The sequence below is a fragment of the Marmota monax genome, unplaced genomic scaffold (assembly GCF_021218885.2).
Source record: "Marmota monax isolate L192 unplaced genomic scaffold, Marmota_monax_Labrador192_F-V1.1 WCK01_AAM20220418_F8-fsc00013, whole genome shotgun sequence".
In the NCBI taxonomy this organism is placed as follows: Eukaryota; Metazoa; Chordata; class Mammalia; order Rodentia; family Sciuridae; genus Marmota; species Marmota monax.
The window spans coordinates 13,508,842-13,527,466 of record NW_026692202.1 but is presented as its reverse complement, the minus strand read 5'-3'; the positions used below and the strand labels follow the sequence as shown (position 1 = coordinate 13,527,466).

At 37.4% G+C, this 18,625-nt stretch overlaps 1 protein-coding gene and 1 pseudogene across 1 annotated transcript; both read left to right on the top strand.

Moving 5' to 3' along the window:
- Positions 1–1,521: 1,521 nt before the first annotated feature.
- On the top strand, positions 1,522–3,219 carry LOC131423787 (uncharacterized). The gene has a single exon (XM_058575573.1). The coding sequence runs from the start codon at positions 1,527–1,529 to the stop codon at positions 2,715–2,717; it is 1,191 nt and encodes a 396-aa protein (XP_058431556.1). The 5' UTR covers positions 1,522–1,526; the 3' UTR covers positions 2,718–3,219.
- LOC124083247 (microfibrillar-associated protein 1-like) lies at positions 2,727–17,568 on the top strand (annotated as a pseudogene).
- The last annotated feature ends 1,057 nt before the right edge of the window (positions 17,569–18,625 follow it).

Below are 18,625 nucleotides of genomic sequence, written 5' to 3'. Positions count from 1 at the left end.
GAACAACTACAGGTAGTTCAGCTTCTCATTTGGGCCAGGCGAGACCCTCTATACATTGGCCACATCCGAAGTCATTCGGGGCTCCCTGGACCTTTGTCAGAAGGCAATGCAAAGGCAGACGCTGCTACTCATGCTGTCGGCCTTTCCTGTGTAACAACTAAATATGATAAGGCTTTACAATTCCATAACAAATTTCACTTAAATGCCCAGTCTTTGTGCTTCCATACGGGATGTTCACGAGACCAGGCTCTACAAATTGTCTCATTATGTCCAACCTGTACACCATTTGTCCATTCTCCTTCCCTTGAGGTCAATCCAAGGGGCTTACAACCTAATGATATCTGGCAAACTGATGTTACACATTTCCCTAGTTTTGGAAAGCTCTCCTTTATACATGTTTCTACTGACACATATTCTGGCTTTATTTTTGCCACCTTACATGCTGGAGAAAAGGCTAAAGATGTGATCAGTCATCTTCTCAAAGCCTTTTCTCACATGGGCACCCCACGGTGCCTTAAAACTGACAATGGACCGGCATATGTGAGCCAGGCGGTTCAACGGTTTTGCACCCAATGGGAAATTAATCATAAAACTGGAATCCTTTATAATCCACAGGGACAGGCTATCGTGGAACGAGCCCATCAACATTTAAAAACTTATTTACAAAAAACAAAAGAGGGGGAGATATACCGGAGCTGTCAGGGACCACAAGCACTTCTAAGTATAACTTTATTCACTTTAAATTTTTTGCTCGTCGACTCTAAAGGCCGCTCGGCGGCACAACGCCATTTTTCTTCCCCTGATTTACAGCAGGCACAGGTGAAGTGGAAGGATCTCGCCACAGGGCAGTGGCAGCCACCGGCTCCGCTCCTGGCAAGGGTAAGAGGGGCCGTGTGTGTTTTTCCTCCAGGAACTGACAAGCCCATCTGGGTCCCAGAGCGTTGTGTTAAACCCATGCAAGAAAGGGAAGAGGTGGTCGACTTTCAAAATGATTCTCCCGGGATGGCTCCTGGTTTCGTTGTTCCCTCTGACAACGATAAAGGGTGAGGAGGGGCAATGGTGGGCGGTAGCCCGAGCTTGGCCTATGCCACTGCCAGTGCATGCTAATTCTAGTTTTCTCCCTACTCTTTTCTCCACTTCATGTGACCTGAATGCACCTTGTCTTACACCCCAGGGAGATCCCATTACTCCTTTTAATGGGTCCCGTGTGTCCCTCAAGGGAGTTTTTTGTTTTACTATGACCAACCACAGCTTCATTTCTCTCCGCGTTAAAAATGTGACTGTTTGGGAAAATCCCATGCAGGAAAGCAAGGTGTCAGATGGCATGCTTTTAGCTGCGCTCACTCAAGTAAGCCAAGGACAACAAAGTGGCTCGGGTGGCATTTCTAATGGGACACTAAATATTACTACCCTAATGACAACTTCGGAAGTGGTAGTACCCATGACACCAAAAAACAGAACTTCTAACGCTACCCGTTTCCGAGCCTCTCCCTTGTGTACTCCTAATAAAGAATTCCCTCCAGTCTATGCCCTGTCAGGGCTCCTCTTGGAGCCAGCGTCAGATCACTGATGGATTCTCCTTTTCCCCCTCGCTAAAGAGGTTCGTTCTTAACGCCTCTGGTGGTAACTCTTCGGTTGGGGATGGCTGGGCCTGGTTTCAGTGGCTTGTGGCAAATGCACGGGGGGCCACGGCGGATATTTCCGCAGTGGCGCAATTACGGGGAACTCGGGACTGGCTTCATAATGTTTCTGGGTCCGTCGCTGGGACTCCCAATGGCCGGAGGCGCTTCACACCTCGTTCTTATAACTCCTTATTTACTAATGCCTCTTTGCCTCCTGCCCCAGTTTACCTCCAGTCCCCTTTCCTGTTTCTACTGGCTAATGACTCCACCAAAGATTTTCTAGACTGTTCTAATGTCACCTGTTATTTGGCCAAATGTTGGAATGCCTCTTGGTCCGTGGCAGTAGTGATGAAAATTCCAACCTTTGTGCCGATTCCTGTTACTGCCAATTCTGACCATTTTCCTCTTGTCAAGCTGCTAAGACAGCGTAGAGATTTTGGAATTACGGCGGCTATGGTTACCGCTGTTGCAGTTTCCGCAGCCGCAGCTGTTACAGCTGGAGTAGCCATGGCCAGCCAAGTACAAACTGCTGCCACTATTAATCAAGTTATTCAACAAACATCCACTGTACTTGAATCTCAAAGTAAAGTCAATCAACATATTTTATCTGGGATTTTGGCTGCTAATCAAAGGATAGATCTGCTTCAAGCTCAAGTTGAGGAATTGTCTGATCTGGTACATTTGGGTTGTATTGATCAACGTGCACATTTATGCATAACCTCTGTCAGATTTAATGATTCCAGGAATGCTTCTCGCATCATCGGAGAATATCTATCCGAAACCTGGTCCTTGGAAGCAAAAAACTTGATCCAGTCTCAAGTGACTCAGATTGCTGTTTTAAATAGCACCCGTGTCCAACCAGTGACTCTGGGTCAACTCACCAGTTGGCTGTCCTCTGCCTTTTCCTTTTTCAAGGAATGGGTGGGAGTGGGCATTTTTGGGACAATGTGTTGCTTCGGTGTTGTACTTTGTTTGTGGCTCCTCTGTCGCCTTAAAGCTCGCCATACGCAAGAAAAGGCAATGATTGTACAGGCTCTTGCAGCTCTAGAACAGGGTGATTCTCCACAGGTCTGGCTTGCTCATTTGAAAATGTGATTGGTTCCCATGGAGTGGCTCCTTCAGTGTGTTTATCTTGTGGTACCCAGAGACGGGCAACTTCTACGCTCATGTCACAACCTAAGACAGGGGAACGGGGCCTCCCCAGAGACGGGTAAGTGACATGAGGGCAGTAGACGACCTAAGACAGGGGCCACTTGATTCCGCCTCCACTTTGCGAAAAACAAAAAAAGGGGGACTTGTGGTGAAGCCCCTGGCCCTGGAACAGGAATAAGTTTCCTGTTCCTTGTTCCACATGTGGAGGCGCGTACCACTGAAGCGTGAATCAGCCTTGTGGGCTTCCTGTCAGCCTTGTGGGCTTCCTGTTTATCTGCCCTCATGAGAGCCTGGGACAGATTGTACTTGCTGATTAGTTGGCCCAGCTGGGCCTTGCATGACCGACCTGCAAAACCTGACCTAGTTTGCTTAAGGCTGCCCGAGACCGCTTCCTGCAGAATAGAGTGTGTGTGTGTGTGCTTAACCCTGAGTGTGGGAGGATATATAAAGGGGGGGAAAATAAAATCTCTCTCTCCTGGATGAAGAACCCTGGTGTCCTGTGTCTTTTAAACCTCGCCGTCCCTCGCCGGACTCGGCTCCTTTGGCCGGATGCGGCATCTGTGTACAGCTTTGGTAGAATTATAAAATTCTATACTGAGTTTGTCTATCACAAAATGACTTTGGAAAGCTAGATATATTTTTATGTTCTCTAAGAAAAATGAACAATATAAACATGAAGAATTGCAACAATAAAAGCTAATGCTGGTGTTTTCAAACATATTGTCTTCCTGTTAAATACCTTTTTTCTCATACTTTGTTTTTTAAATCGAATTTAGCAAGGTATGATTTCAGAATTAAAAATGCCCATTTTCAGTATAGTGCTCAAAGAGTTATAACAATCATAAGCCTCACCACAAACAAAATATATAGCTCATCATCAGGAAAAAGGCCAAACTGCCCCTGGAATCAGTGTCTCAGCCTCTTTTCCTGGAAAAGACTAATCAGATTTCTGATTCTATAGTTTAGTATTCCATTTTCTAAAATTTCAAACAAATGGACTAATTATAGAAGGAACTTTTGGGATTTGAATTATTTCATTCAGCATAATTTTGTCATTTTAATTTATTCATTTATGTATACATCAGCAGTTTGTTCTTTCTATTACCACATAGATTTCTCACTATATAAACATGCCAAAATTCATATATTTATCTATTAACCTGCTGATGGACATTCATGTTGTTTCCAGTCAGAGCCTATTATGAATAAATCTGAAACAAATGACCTTGTACAGTTCTTGGTTGAACTTATACTTTCATTTCTCCTGTGCAGATACTTGATGGAAGTCTATTATTTTGCTAGGACGACTGCAACACACTACCACAAATTATATGGTAAAACTGTTGTTCTTAAAGCTACAGTTCCAAATCACCAGAGTTGGTTCTTTCTGAAGGCTGTGAGGGGAAATATGTTCTATGCTCCTTCCCCAGGTTCTAGTACTTTGCCAGCAATCCTTAGCTTGTAGAAGCTTCACTTGGATGTCTCCCTTCAGCTTCAAGAAGTGTTCTTCCTGTATGTCTCTGTGTCCATAGTTCTCATTTTCAGAGAGACTCCAGTCATGTTAGAGTAGAGGCCTGTATGATTCTAGTATCACTTCATCTTCACTTACCTAATTACGTCTGCAGCAACCATAAATCCAAAAATGTCACATTCTGAGGTATAGGACTTAAGACTTCAACACATAAGTTTTGGAGGGGAATTATTTAACTCATAATGGTTATATATTAGGGATATGTTAAATGTTTAAGAAACTGGCAAATCATTTGTTTATGAAAATTTCATCTGTTACTTGAAGGTACTTCGTATTTTCAGACTTTAATTTTAGCAATGTGTATGGGTGTGTGAAATGTCTTGGTAGTTTTAATGTCCTTGATAACTAGTAAACATGAACACTTTGTTTCCTATGTTTCAAAAACTTTTTTAATAGCTTCTTTTTTCTATTTAATATTTGTTTGCTTCTGGTTGTTGTAAGGGTTTTTTGTTTTGTTTTGTTTTGTTTTGTTTTCCTTTCTTGGACAGATGTCCTCTGAATGTATGTGTGTAGAGAAAAAGAATATTCTCTCTCAGTCTAATTGGTCTTTTCATTTTCTTGAATTTGTATTTGGAAGAACAAAAATAAATTGTTGTTATTGTTTTTGTTGGTGCTCTTGTTGCTTTGTTTGGGAGGTTATCTTGATGAAATTTGAATTATCCAAGTTTTATGATAAGTGATTGTGTCATACGCAAGAATTGTCTAGCTTGAGTTCATGAATATTTTCTCCTATTTCCTTTTAGAATTTTTATAGCTTAAGTTTCTATCTTTAGTTCTATGTGCTATTTTAAGTTAAAGGTTGTATATAGTGTTAGGCAAAGATCTATATTTATCTTCCTTGTATATGTTGTTCCTGAACTCTATTTGGAAAGAGAATTTTCTCCTTAATGAATTACCTCGATACCTTTGTTATTCAACTCATCATATGATGTGTTTCTCTTCTAAACTATTCATTTCCTCTGATAAATGGGTTTATACTCAGATCTGAACAACAGTTTTGATTGTTGAGCTTTAGAACAAATCTTGAGATGATGAGGTGTAACTGCTCCATGAAAGTTCTTTTTCACAAATTTTCTTATTATTTTAGGTTTTTGCAATTGCATATATTCTTTTTTAAATCAATTTATCAGTTTCTAAAAGGAGATCCTGCTAAAATTTGATTGGAATTTAATTAATTGTGGGTTATTTGGGAGAAAATAAGCCTCTTGAAACCATTATAGTCTTTTGACTATAAAATATCTCTCCATTTTATTGCAACTTTAATTTTTGTCAGTATTAATTTATGGTTTCCAGTGTACACGTATTACACATACTTTGTTAAACATATTTCAGTATTTTCTGTATCTAGTGCTGTTTTTTTCAATTTTTTAATTGTTCATTTTAGATACACATGGCAGTAAAATTTTGACATACGTACATGGAGTATAACATTCTAATTTGGATCACATTCTTGTGGTTGAGCATAATGTGAGGTTTCATTAGTCATTTATTCCTATATTAAAATAGAAATTATATTTGATTTATTCTATTATCTTTCCTATTGCCATTCTCCATCTCTTCCCTTCATTCTTCTTTTTCTAATCTAATGAACTTCGATTCTTTCCCTCCTCCTTTATTATGTGTTAGCATCCACATATCAGAGATAATACTCAGCCTTTGGTTTTTTGGAATTGGCTTATTTCACTTAATATAATATTATTCAGTTCCATCCATTTACTGGCAATTGCCATAATTTCATTCTTCTTTATGACTGAGTAATATTCCATTGTGCATATATACCACATTTTCTTTATCCATTCATCTGTTGAAGGGCACCTAGGTTGGTTCCTGAGCTTAGTTCTTGTGAAATGAGCTGCTATAAATATTGATGTGACTGTGTCACTGCAGTGTGCTGATATTAAGTTCAACATATTTTTCTAAATGTTGACTATATGAAAAGCAATTGCATTGCTATTATCAGGAATTGCAAAAGGTTTGATATTTTACCCTATTTGCAAGCTAGAAAATTAGCCTGATGATTTTTTTAGAGATTCTAGAAGAGACATTATTGTGGTGTAAACTTATAAATACAATCAATAAGAGTGTAAGTTATAGGTTATAGATTAGTAGAAAATATAGATTATAGATATAAGGTTTTGATAAGTGAGATAAGACAATTATAAAACAAAAACTGTCATAGACAGGTCTAAGACACCATTTTGCTGCCTTCTATAAAAAAAAAACTGTTATAAGAGCTGTTTCTGAGAAACTGAAATGAAAGCTATTTTCATATTTTAAAAAAAATTGTCTTTCTGGACTTTGTACCCCCAAAATTGTACCCTACCCAGGATGCAGCAGTGGTCATGGTGAGCTACATCGTGGGTTTTAATTCCCTTGTGGGTCTACATGACTTTGAAGTAGATTCTCTCCCTGCCAACCCCCGCCCAAATTCAGGATGCGACTAGCACCTACTTGAACCCAGGACTGTGGTCAACTGAACTGAAAAGCTAATGCTTTTTAAGCTTCTGTTTATCACTTGCTTGCTGACTGGAAAATTCCAGTCCTGCCTAGAGCCCACAGGTCCCACTTATTAATTTTTAGTTTCTATGATTGGCTAGCTACATGGCAATAAGCAAGTCAGTGAGTTGTGATTTTTGTGTTTATATTCTCTTTGGATGGATCTTGAGTCTCTGTGGTGGGTGACAGTCCCTGGCCAGGTAAACAAAGCCCTCTTTTGATTTGAAATTTGGACTTAGAGGGCTTTCTGGAGTGACTCCCCATGACAACATAGGACTCTTGGGTCAGGAAAAAAAAAGTGTTTATTATAGCAACAAATGTATTAGAACATCATTACACTGGCCCTCAGATCTCCAGTTCTGGCTGTCCATCTTTCTTTCCAGATAAGATGTTACTTGCTGTTACCCTTCAATGTAATGAAATCTGAACTAGGGAGAGACTTCTTCAACTGCCAAGACTGCCTAAAATACATATGTATTTGAAAGGATAGTTTATATTAAATTAGAAATCAATGCTTCTTAAGATATACAGAAATATAAGATCCATAGAGAATTGTCTCCTAACAGTTATGACCATGCAAATATTTCCAATGTAAGACAAACATTTTGTTGATATTTTATACTCTTACTCATGAACCATTATTAGAACTAGTGTTCAATTCAATGATGTTGATTTACAACATTAATGGCTATTTGAAACTTCTCTTTTATTCTACCAGTTTCTCAAAATCATGTGGTGTCTTGCTTTATAAATAGAAAATGACTTTTTAGATAGTTTTTTAAAAAGAGTTCTTCTGAATGTTTTAGTTTGACTTTGTGTTTTCTTGGTGAGAGGAGACATACATGCCTTTTTGTGGGATTCAAAATATGATAATAAAGGACAGAAGGATATAGAAAGTCGACATATCTATGGCAAGATGGAGTCCCGGGGTTTTTATAGCTCTGAAATTTTTCTGTAAAATCATACAATTGTTATTCATGCCAGATACCCAAAATTGGTCATAAATATGGAGTTTGTGTCCACTGTTTTATTTCCACAGCCCTTATTAACTCAGGATCTCTGACTATAAACCTGTCAATTTATCAGGGTGTCACTAGTAAGAAATGTAATATTCAAGTAACTTCAATAGATACAGTGGGAAATAATTAACTAATTTCTTTTATTTTTAAGAATATGTTACACTCCATTATGATTTAGACAAAAGCTCATGTATGAAATAATGCAAGAATGTTTAGAGGTAAAATGATTGAGTTATGAGAGCTTTAACTTAATTAGTGCATTAATCCCCTAATAGGGATTACTGGATCATTGGGTGTGTTCCTTAAGTGGAACATATTTTTCGAGCTGAGCTCTCTCTCTATATATAATTTCTGGTGACATCCCTCAAGTGCTTTCTTCTGCCACAACTACCACCATGATATTCTGCCCCACCTCAAGCCCAGAGCAAAAGTGTTGGACACCTAAGGACTGAGACCTATGAAACCATAAGCAACCTCTAAAATTGTTCTTGTCAGATATTTTGGTCACGGCAATGAAAATCTGACAAAACACCCTCACCTTTTATTAATACTATTAGTAGAACTGTCTGTTCTCTGTATTGCAACCTTATTAATTAATTGAATTGTTCTTTTTTTCTGTTTATTATTTTTATATTTTTCCATCTTGTTCTGAGTTCTTGAATATTTTTGAGACCTAGTCTTTGAACTGTTTTTTATAATTCAACAATAATCTTTTTAATTCCTAAAAGTTCCTTCATGTTCTCTTTTACAAAAACCATCATATTTCATTCTTGTTTTATATATGCAACTCCCTCTTGTCTCTATCTAAGCAGAGTGTTAAGTTAAAAAGAAAGTTAAGAAGAAAAGGATATTTATCCCTGCTTTCCAAATATGAGAAGGGCTATTTTCGGATAAAACTTGCTATTATCCTTGTTCAAGCTGTAGAGGGGAAGAGTTTCGCTCCTCAAAGACTCATGGTATTTATAGAAAGCATGGATGGTTTCCTGAATCCCTCTGTGTCTGTTGAAGAACATAAAAGAATGCCAGCAGTAGTGACTAAAAAGCCCAAAAGTTTCTTTGCTAGGCACAAAGTGACTTTGCTGCTTCTTGCTGTAGGGCAAATGGTTTAGGCTGGAAATCAGAATGTAGTCACTCATGATGTTCCTGCCAAAAATGCATAACCTGAATACAATCATGTGGAAACATCAGACAAACCCAAACTGAGAGACGTTTTATGAAATAAATGCTCTGTACTTTTCAAATATCAATGTCAAAAAAGACAAAGAAGGACTGAGGAAGTGTTCTGTACTAAAGAAACTGAAAACACTTGATGACTAAATGTGATATGTGATCCTGAACCAGTTTTTTTTTTCCTTTTCCTTTTGGTGTAAAGACATTTAGGGGACCCTTGATGAAATTTTCATAAGGTTATTACATTAAGAGTAATATCATAAAATAATTATATAATTTTTAACTGATTTTTATCATTTTATCATAGTACATAAGAAAGTACCCTTGAATTTACAAAATACACACTGAAGTATTTTGGTAAAGGAGTCCAGTACATGTAACACTATAAATAATTTCAGAAAATAATTGATATCCCCACCCTCCATCTTACATACAAAGGAAATGATAAAACAAATACGCTGAAATAGTAACATTTGAGGAAACGTGTGTGTGTGTGATTAAAAAAAGAGTGTATTTTTCTTTAAGTCTAAAATTATTTAAAAAAAAAACACATCAAAAGGGATCCTAGCCAATGATAGGTGTCAGGGAAAAAAAAAACCCATATTGACTGCGAAACTGATGTGACTCCATTTTTTTGAAAACAGCTTCTACCTCAAGCCTGTCCAGAGGGAGGGGGTGTGACCCTTGTCCTTGGAAAAACCCACAGAGCTTCCTAGGCACATAGTCACCCAGCTGAGTTGTTTGTCTGCAAATAATAGGAGAGATCTGCAGTGCCAGGTATCCCTGACTCAGGCTAGGTGAGGACCCATAGCAACCACCTAACAACCACCGATCAGCATGAGAAGGGAAAATACCTGGGATGCCAGATGATCCCCCAGTAGTCTTGGTGGTTGACAATATGTTAGGAAACCATGTAGTTTGTACACCCCTCATGGATTAAAGCAATCAGTTCAAACAAATCCCTCTTTTGTACTAACCAATAACCCTTACCCAAATTTTTGTCGGCAGTGAATGTGCTAGTCAATGTTAAGAGTTGTTGTTTGACTTTCCCATGATGTGAAATAATTTGCTGTGTGATGTTGTGACGTATAGAGTGTCCCCCCCAAACCTATAAAATATCACTGAACAAAGGACAGGGACTCACTCCTCAGGACCACTGCATCAGAAATGGTTGTGAGTCCAGGCTTGATCTTGCAATAAAGACTGTTGTGTAATTATATCAGATTTAGCTCCTGGAGGTCTATTGGGGTCCCAGGAATCCGGCATTACAACTGCAAGAGCCAATTCTTCAAGGACATCTCAGGACTTGATGGAGTGAGCCGAATAAGAACAGACCTCATGTTTGCCAGCCACCACTTCATGGGGAGTGGATATAAAGTGACCTCGTTGAGTGGAACAGCCACTTCAGAGGCCAAGAAAAGCTGAAAGAGCACCAGATTTCTCAAACTCATACCACAGCCTCTTTTCAATAGTCTACAAATGCTTCACACACTCTACCTTGGAGACTGGCAAGGTAACAAAGGGAAACTAGAACAGATTTAATATCAACTTGAAGGTGATAGTTTAAGCTAACGAGGATAATAACATGACAAAACATGTCTTGTTTGCCTGGCAAACTTTCTTTCCTATTTATTTATTTATTTATTTAATTTTGTAGTTGTAGATGGACAGAATACCTTTATTTTATTTTTACGTGGTGCTGAGAACTGAACCCAGTGCCTCACACATACTAGGCATGTACTCTGCCACTGAGCTACAGGCCCATCCCGCAAACTTTCCTCTTTTCCAGTAAGTAGGAAACATCTGAAGAACATTATCTCAAGTATAGAAAATGAAGAAGTCATACCTTCTCTGCATATAAGAACAAAGTTTAGAATGTATTATTCTTCTATGTCACTTTGATCTTTTAAAACATTTTCTGCAGTTCCCTGAATCAGTTTCACACAAGGTCTGTGTCTTTATTTGGCTTATTTGGACTTTCCATTTCATGTTACTCATGTTCCTCACATGCCTGATAATTTGGGCCAATCATGCATATTTAAAAACTAATTTGTCATTTAGGTGAGCAGGTACAAAGTTTCAGTTATATAGAACAAATAGATCTGGAAATACTAACATATAACAATGAGGATTATAGTCACTAATGTATATTATTTACTGAAATTTGCTAAGAGAATTGATTTGGGGTACTTTTACTACACACAGACATGTACACACATGCCTGCATGCACACAAACAAAGGCAACTTTATAAAATGATGGATATATTAATTTATTGAACTGTAGTAATCACCTTGCTATGTTTATGTATACCAAGGTAAAAACATCAAAACAACATGTGGTATGCCTTAAAATGTATGCAACAAAATGATTTTAAATATTAAAAAAATAAGTACATGTTTTTGTTCTATTGGAGACTTGATATGAATCTAGTTTGAGACTGTGAAACTTTTGGGGGGATTAGATTGTAAGCTTTATAAATAGGAATTGAGAAAATTTTAGACACAGATAACTTATCAGATAACTGGTCATCAAGGTACTTAGCTTTCTAATTGATAAAATGAGAAGAAATTTACTTTGAGAATCAACACAAAATCCTTAGCTTGCCCCGTAAGAACAATACAAATTCTTGAGAAAAGAGCACATTCTTTGATTGTTTGAATTTTTTTTCCACAAGGGTTACACCAGGCTGCTTTATATTTTGTATACTGATATAAGGAAGAGAGTGACATTTAATTTACAAAGTCAATTTGGTTTTCAATTCTCACTTTTTATATCAATGTTTCATATATCCCAACAACACTGAGTTAGGCATGCCTCCTTGTTTTCTTTTTCCTTTTCTGCAAGACACACTCTGGACCAAGATACTTTTCACTACCCTTTTCTAATAGCACTCTTTTTTAAAAAAAATTGTCATTATTTTTACAGAAATACATAAAATGCCCTTATACTGACAGCCTCTTTTTTTGTTAGTTCTATTTTTGTTCTGTTACTATGATTTTGATGATGTGGAATCTTAATACAGAAATAGGCAAAATCTTTTAAATATATGCTCATGCTAATATTTTTTCAATTTATAAAATATTTAAATGACTTCAGATAAAAATCACATACTTCAGATTTCTTTCTAGGTGTCATTTGTAATTATCTTCCATACCACTTAATTCTGCTCTAATTAGGATCACCATATATAATTCTAATTCTGCCAGGAAAAGTCCCAGCTGCATCTGATGGTTCAGCTTGATTATGAAATGCACTTTCTTTCACTTTAGAATAGGCTTCCAGTGAGGATGATAAATTGTATATCACTTTACTTTAAGAAACTTGCAGTACTTTTCCCATCTCCTTAATTTTCCCACACATTTATGTAACTTCATTGATATTGCTCACCCTGAATCAGATTAGTTATCAGAGACATCCTTAATTTCCTCACAGTCCTTTCATCTTCATGGTTCTTCCTAATCAGATTTATGTGTCATGGCTTTTACTATGTATCAGGCAGTGTTTTAGGTGTTTGGAAAACAGAGATGAATAGAACTTTTTCTATGGCTTGTTTGCAAAAGAACATACACAAAATAATATTGGATCCGCTTTTTTATATAGTAGAAGGAAATGCATATGTCTTTTCAAAATACAAAGATGAAGAGCCTGACTCATTCTGTCCTATAAGGTAGCTGGACTCTTGAGTCATGCATCAGTTATTACCTGAATGTGCTTATGTTTCACTAGACAAGAAGGCAAAAGATAAGGTAAAGCATTAAAATAGCATCTTCATCAGGAATTACTATAAAGTTACATCAATCAAAGCAGTGTGGTGTTGCTGAAAGAACAAAGAGATCAGAGGAACAGAATAAAGAGCCCAGAGAGACTCACTGACAAAGGAGCATAGACAATACAATGCAACCCATGTAGTATTTTCAATAAATAGCACTGGCACAACTGGAAACTAATGTGCTCAAAAAATGAATCTAGACCCAAACTTTATGCACTCCACAAAAATTAATTCAAATAGATCACAGAATTCAAGGTTAGAAGCAAAGTATAGAACTGCTCAAAGATTTGAAAACAAAAAATGGAAAACATAGCTATGTAACATTGAGTTTGAATCCTTAGGTACACCACTAAAGGCACAATCTATGGACTAAATAGTTGGTAAAATGGACTCAGTCAAAATTTAAAAATAAAAATGCTACTTTGCTAGAGAATGAACGGAATGAAGACAAGTCATAGAAGAGGATAAAATAGGGACCAAAGTGCCACAGTCTGGCTGGGCACAATTCAGGAGCCACTTGTCAAAAGAAACGAACTTTATTTTTAGAACCACACACGCCAAACAAAACCGCTCCTCAGGAAAAACCCTCAGAGCCCAACTGCCACCACCGGCTTCCCACAAGCCTCTCTGTCAACCACAAGCCTCTCCACCTCCCACAATCCTCCTGCTCTTGAGGCTGATTGGCTGGGTTGTATGGGCGGAGCCAAAAAAGTCCCCCAATGAGCAGCTCTGTGGTCTGAAAGGGCAGGGAAACAGCCCAATGAGCATCACCGCAGAGGAGCCAATCAGCTAGATGCTGCTGGGGCGCTGTAAGCCAATCATCAGCTGGCAGTCTGAAAGTTTGCTGGGGCCCCTTCGGCTGTGGCTCTCAACACCAAAGACTTTCCTAATCAATAACTCTCCTACAAAATAAATAAAGAGCTCTTTAAACTCAACAATATGAAAATAAAACACCCCAAGTAATATAAATGGATCACAATCTTAACAGATACTTTGCAACAAAAGATATAGGGATGGTAAATAAGCATATGAAAATATGTTCCACATCATATGTCATTAGGGAAAATACAGTAAGTTGGCCAAATGCAGAAGGCTGCATTTGAAAATTCTGGCCACAATAATTTCTGGTGAGAATATTGAACAACAAGAACTCTCATATATTGCTGTTGGGAATGGAATATGGTACAGTCAATTTGTCAGAATTTAGCAATTACTTCCAAAACTCTTACTATTATTATCCAGCGATTTTGCTTCTTGACATTTACCCAGCTCATCTGAAAACTTATGTCCACACTAACACCTGGACATTGATGTTTAAAGTAATTTGATTTATAATTGCCAAAACTTGGAAGGAACCAAGTATATGCTATGGTATGAATGTTGATGTTTTCCCCTGAATTCTTATATTGAAACCTAATCAGAAAGGTATTATTTCATGAGCACAGACCCTCATGGATAGAACAACTGCTTTTATAAAAGAGCCCCCAGAGAACTGACATAACTTTTTGCCACGTGTAAGGACACACAAAAAAAGTGTTGTTCACATCAAAATACCTAACTTTAAATTATACTACAAAATAAAACAATAACAATGACAATAACACACACACACACACACACACAAACACCTGCATTATCTGGCATAAAAACAGACACAGAGTCTGATGGTACAGAATAAAAGACACAGAGACAAACCACACAGAGTCATGATCCTTGACAAAGGTGCCAAAAATGTACATTGGAGAAAAGCCAGTCTTTTAAATAAATGATACTGGGAAAACTGGTTATACATAAATAGAAAAATAAAACTAAACCTTTATCTTTCACCCTATATGAAAATAAATAAAAATGAATCAAAGTCTTTGGAATGAGACAGAAACTATGCAACTCTTAGAATAAAATGTAAGGTCAACATTCCAGTGTTAGGTCCAGACAATGACTTTCTCAATAGGATCTCTAAAGATTCAGAAATAATGCCAAGAGCTAATAAATGGGATGGCATCAAATTACAAACTTCTGCACAACAAAGGATCATCATACTATAGTGATACATGGATAGCCATGTTTATAGCCGCACAATTCACAACAACCAAACTATGGAACCAACCTAGGTATTCATCAATGGATGAACTTCTAAAGAAAATGTGGTATATATACACAAAGGGGTTTTATTCCACCATAAAGAAAAATAAAATTTTGTCATTTTCAGGAAAATGGATGGAACTAGAGATAATTATGTTAAGTACAATAAGCCAAACTCAGAAGCCAAGTGTCACATGTTTTCTCATATGTGGAAGCTAGAAAGGAAAAATAAAAATAAAAGGGTGTGGGGAGGGAATCTCAAAAAAATCAATGGGAATTCAGTGAGAGGAAAGACGTCAGGGAAGAGGACAAGGAGAGAGGAAGGAATTGCTGGGAAGTGACATTGGCAAATTATACTGTTATATTGTGTGCATGCACGAATTTGTAACAACACATTATGACATTATGTAGAACTAAAATGCACCAGCAAAGATGTGGGAAAAATAAAAAGAATAAATTTTTAAAAAGGAAGTCCCATCCATGAAAGAAACTGGCAACCATCAGATATTGAATCAGCCAGTGTCTTGATAAATTAGGGCTTTCCCTCCTCCAAACTATGGAAAAAAATTTCTTTTGTTTCCATACCATCCAACTTATGTCATTTTGTCAGTGCAGCCTGAAAAGACCAAGAAAATGTCTTTCAGTAGGTGAATGGATAATAAATGTTGATACATTCAGACAATGGTGTAGTATTCCCTGCTAACAAGAAAGGAGTTATCCATCCATGAAAACATATAAAAGAAACTTAATTGAGCATTACTTAGTGAAATAAGTCAATCTGGAAAGATTACATACTGTATGATTCCAATTGTATGGCATTCTGAAAAAAGGAAAAGTATGGAAATAGATCAGTGGTTACAAGGAGTTTGAGAAGAGGAAGGGAAAAACAAACACAACACAGGATAGAGTACTGGTGAATACATGTCATCGAATATTTGTACAAGCTCATAGAATGTGCAACACCAAGAGTGAACTTTTTATTTAAATGTGAGCTTTGGGTAATGATGTGTCAATCATTTTAAATTAATCAGTTGTAACAAATGGATGTGTGATAGCAGCAGTATAAAGGAAATCTGTGTACCTTCCTCCTAATTTTACTGTAAACCTCAAACTGCTCTAAAAAAGTAGTCTTAAGCCAGGCATGGTGTCACATGCTTATTATTCCAATGACTCAGGAGGCTCAGTCAGGAGGATCACAAGTTTGAGGCTAGCCTTAGCAACTTAGCAAGACACTGTCCCCAAATAAAAAGTAAGTATCAGTGAGCACAGGAGAGCAAAAATGAAAAGATGGATATCATAGAGGTGCAAAATGAAGGGTGATCTGAGGAGGAGTCAGAATCAGAGTCTGAGTAGAGTACGTGGACAGTGAACATCAGTTGGAGTATGCTTTAGTCAGCTTTTTCACTGCTGTGACTAAAGGACCTGACCAGAGCAACTGTGGAAGAGGAAAAGTTTATTTGAGGGCTCACGGTTTCAGAGGTCTTAGTCAATAGAACATCGGCTCTGTTTCTTGGGAGCAAGATGAGGCTGAAAATCATGGCAGAGTGTGTGGCACAGGAAAGAAGCTCTCATCATGGTGATCAAGAAGCCGACAGAGGGCTGGGGATGTGGCTCAAGCGGTAGTGCGGTCACCTGGCATGCATGCTGCCCGGGTTTGATCCTCAGCACCACATACAAACAAAGATGTTGTGTCCACTGAAAACTAAAAAAATAAAATAAAATATTAAAAAAAAGAAGCAGACAGAGATCTCTACTTGTCAGATTGAAATATATATATATATATATATATATATATATATATATCCCCAGGCCACGCCCGAATTCCCACCATCCCCAGCCACACTCTACCACTCCAATTACCACTCAATTAATCATTACTAAGGAATTAATTCACTGATTCGGTTAAGGCTGTCACAACCCTATCATTTCTCCTCTGAACTTTCTTGAATTGTCTTACACATGAGTTTTTGGGGGACACCACATCTAAATAATAACAGAGCCTCAACTTAAGCCAGTCTTCATTCAAAAGTAGGACTGAGTGACAGTTCAAAAACATGAGGCTGAAGCACTGAAACAGAAAGAGATGGAGCAGGAAGCAAAATGCATGGCTGAAGGGAAGTGAATGTACACACTCTGGATTGTAAAAGAAGAGACCAAAAAAGACCTGGAGGAGAACAGCATTCCCTGGCTGCAGTGGATGACTCAATACTGATGATGAAAAGGATGAGGAGAAATATGAGGCATGCAAAAGTTTGGGAATGAAAAAGAATCAAGAGGGAGAAAAGAGCGAGAAACACTTGAAAAAAAGACAGCAGAAATTTAACACATGAAAAACTTGACTGAGGAAGAGAGGCAAGCTGAACTTTAGGCAAATGGCAAAGTCATTACTAATAAAGCTGTTAAGGACAAATGCAAGTTGTTACAAGTACTGTCACCTGGGTTCCTTCTTCATGGAAGAGGATGAGAGTGTATTCAAGAGAGATTTCAATGCATCTACCTTGGAGGATCTTTTAAACAAAAACATTCTTCCTAAAGTCACACAGGTTGAGAACTATTGATGTCCTGGTCATAACAAATACACCCACCATATAGATCAAAACACCCTCTCCTTTGACTCAACATGGATCCAGGAGAGTGCCCAGAACACAAAGTTCTTTAAACCAAAAGCATCAGAGTATGTGCTGTATTTGAGCAAGCATCTGCCAAGAAGCATAAAATTATGTAGGGTTTAACTACTTATTTCAACTATGGAGCACAAAGGGTTGTCTCATCATCTGGTCCTTGACTTTCTCTTACCATTATTTGCATGGTTCTTATTTACACGCTACTGAACTTACTATTGTATCTGTTATTGTGTAGCCCATACCTTGAAGAGCTTTGAGAGGTTTGGACTTGTACCAAGAAACCCACAGAAATGTAGGATTAGTGGTTTCCCACATAAAAATGTTTTCAAGAAATCTTAGATGTCTCTGCTGTGGCTTCCCATATTTACTTGGGATTATTCTAAGTTTTTTTTTCCATCACTTAGCTTGTGTCAGAAATGTGGTCATGTAAGTGGAAAATGCATTACTTCTTCCTTAGAGTTAGAAATAGTATACCAGGAAATCAAAACCCATTGGAACATATTTTGCATTTTTGGTTGGAGTCAACTTTTCTAGATGAAAATGCTTTTTATCGTTTCATGTATATGTGTCAGAAAATTAAAGAATCATACACAGAATATTTTGCATAGTACTGGATAATAAAATGTGTAAACTGACAAGAATCAACTACCTGTTAACTAAGGTAAAAGACAGCAGGGAATTTTCTAAAAATAGAATTTTAAAAAGATTGTAGCTCAATGGTAAACATTCTTGGGTTATATCCCAGTACCCCCCCCCCAAAAAAAAAGAAAAGAAAAAGAAAAAGTAGTCTTAAAAATAAGTTACATTAATTTAACTATATCATTTACATTACAGTAAATTAATTTACTTATATCATTTAATTTACAGTGCTCCCCATGTATCAAGCACTGCTTAAGGATCCAGAGGTGTCTTAGTGAAGAAAAACACCTATGAATTTCTGCTCTCATAGAACCGAATTGTAGAAAGAAAACTAAATGAGTATCAATATTAGTAAGTAAAACTTATTGTATATTAGCTAGTAAGAAGTGTCAGGGGAAACATCAAATCACAGGCAGATTAAGTGCACTATTTTGGTTGGAGAAAGCTTGTCATTGGCTGGAGTAGCAAGGAAAGATTCCCTAAGAAGAAGCATTTTGAATACAGACTTAATGCAGGTGA

Bases quoted from the DNA above. Each gene is read 5' to 3' on its own strand.
- LOC131423787 (XM_058575573.1), top strand. From the start codon at position 1,527: ATGCCCTGTCAGGGCTCCTCTTGGAGCCAGCGTCAGATCACTGATGGA.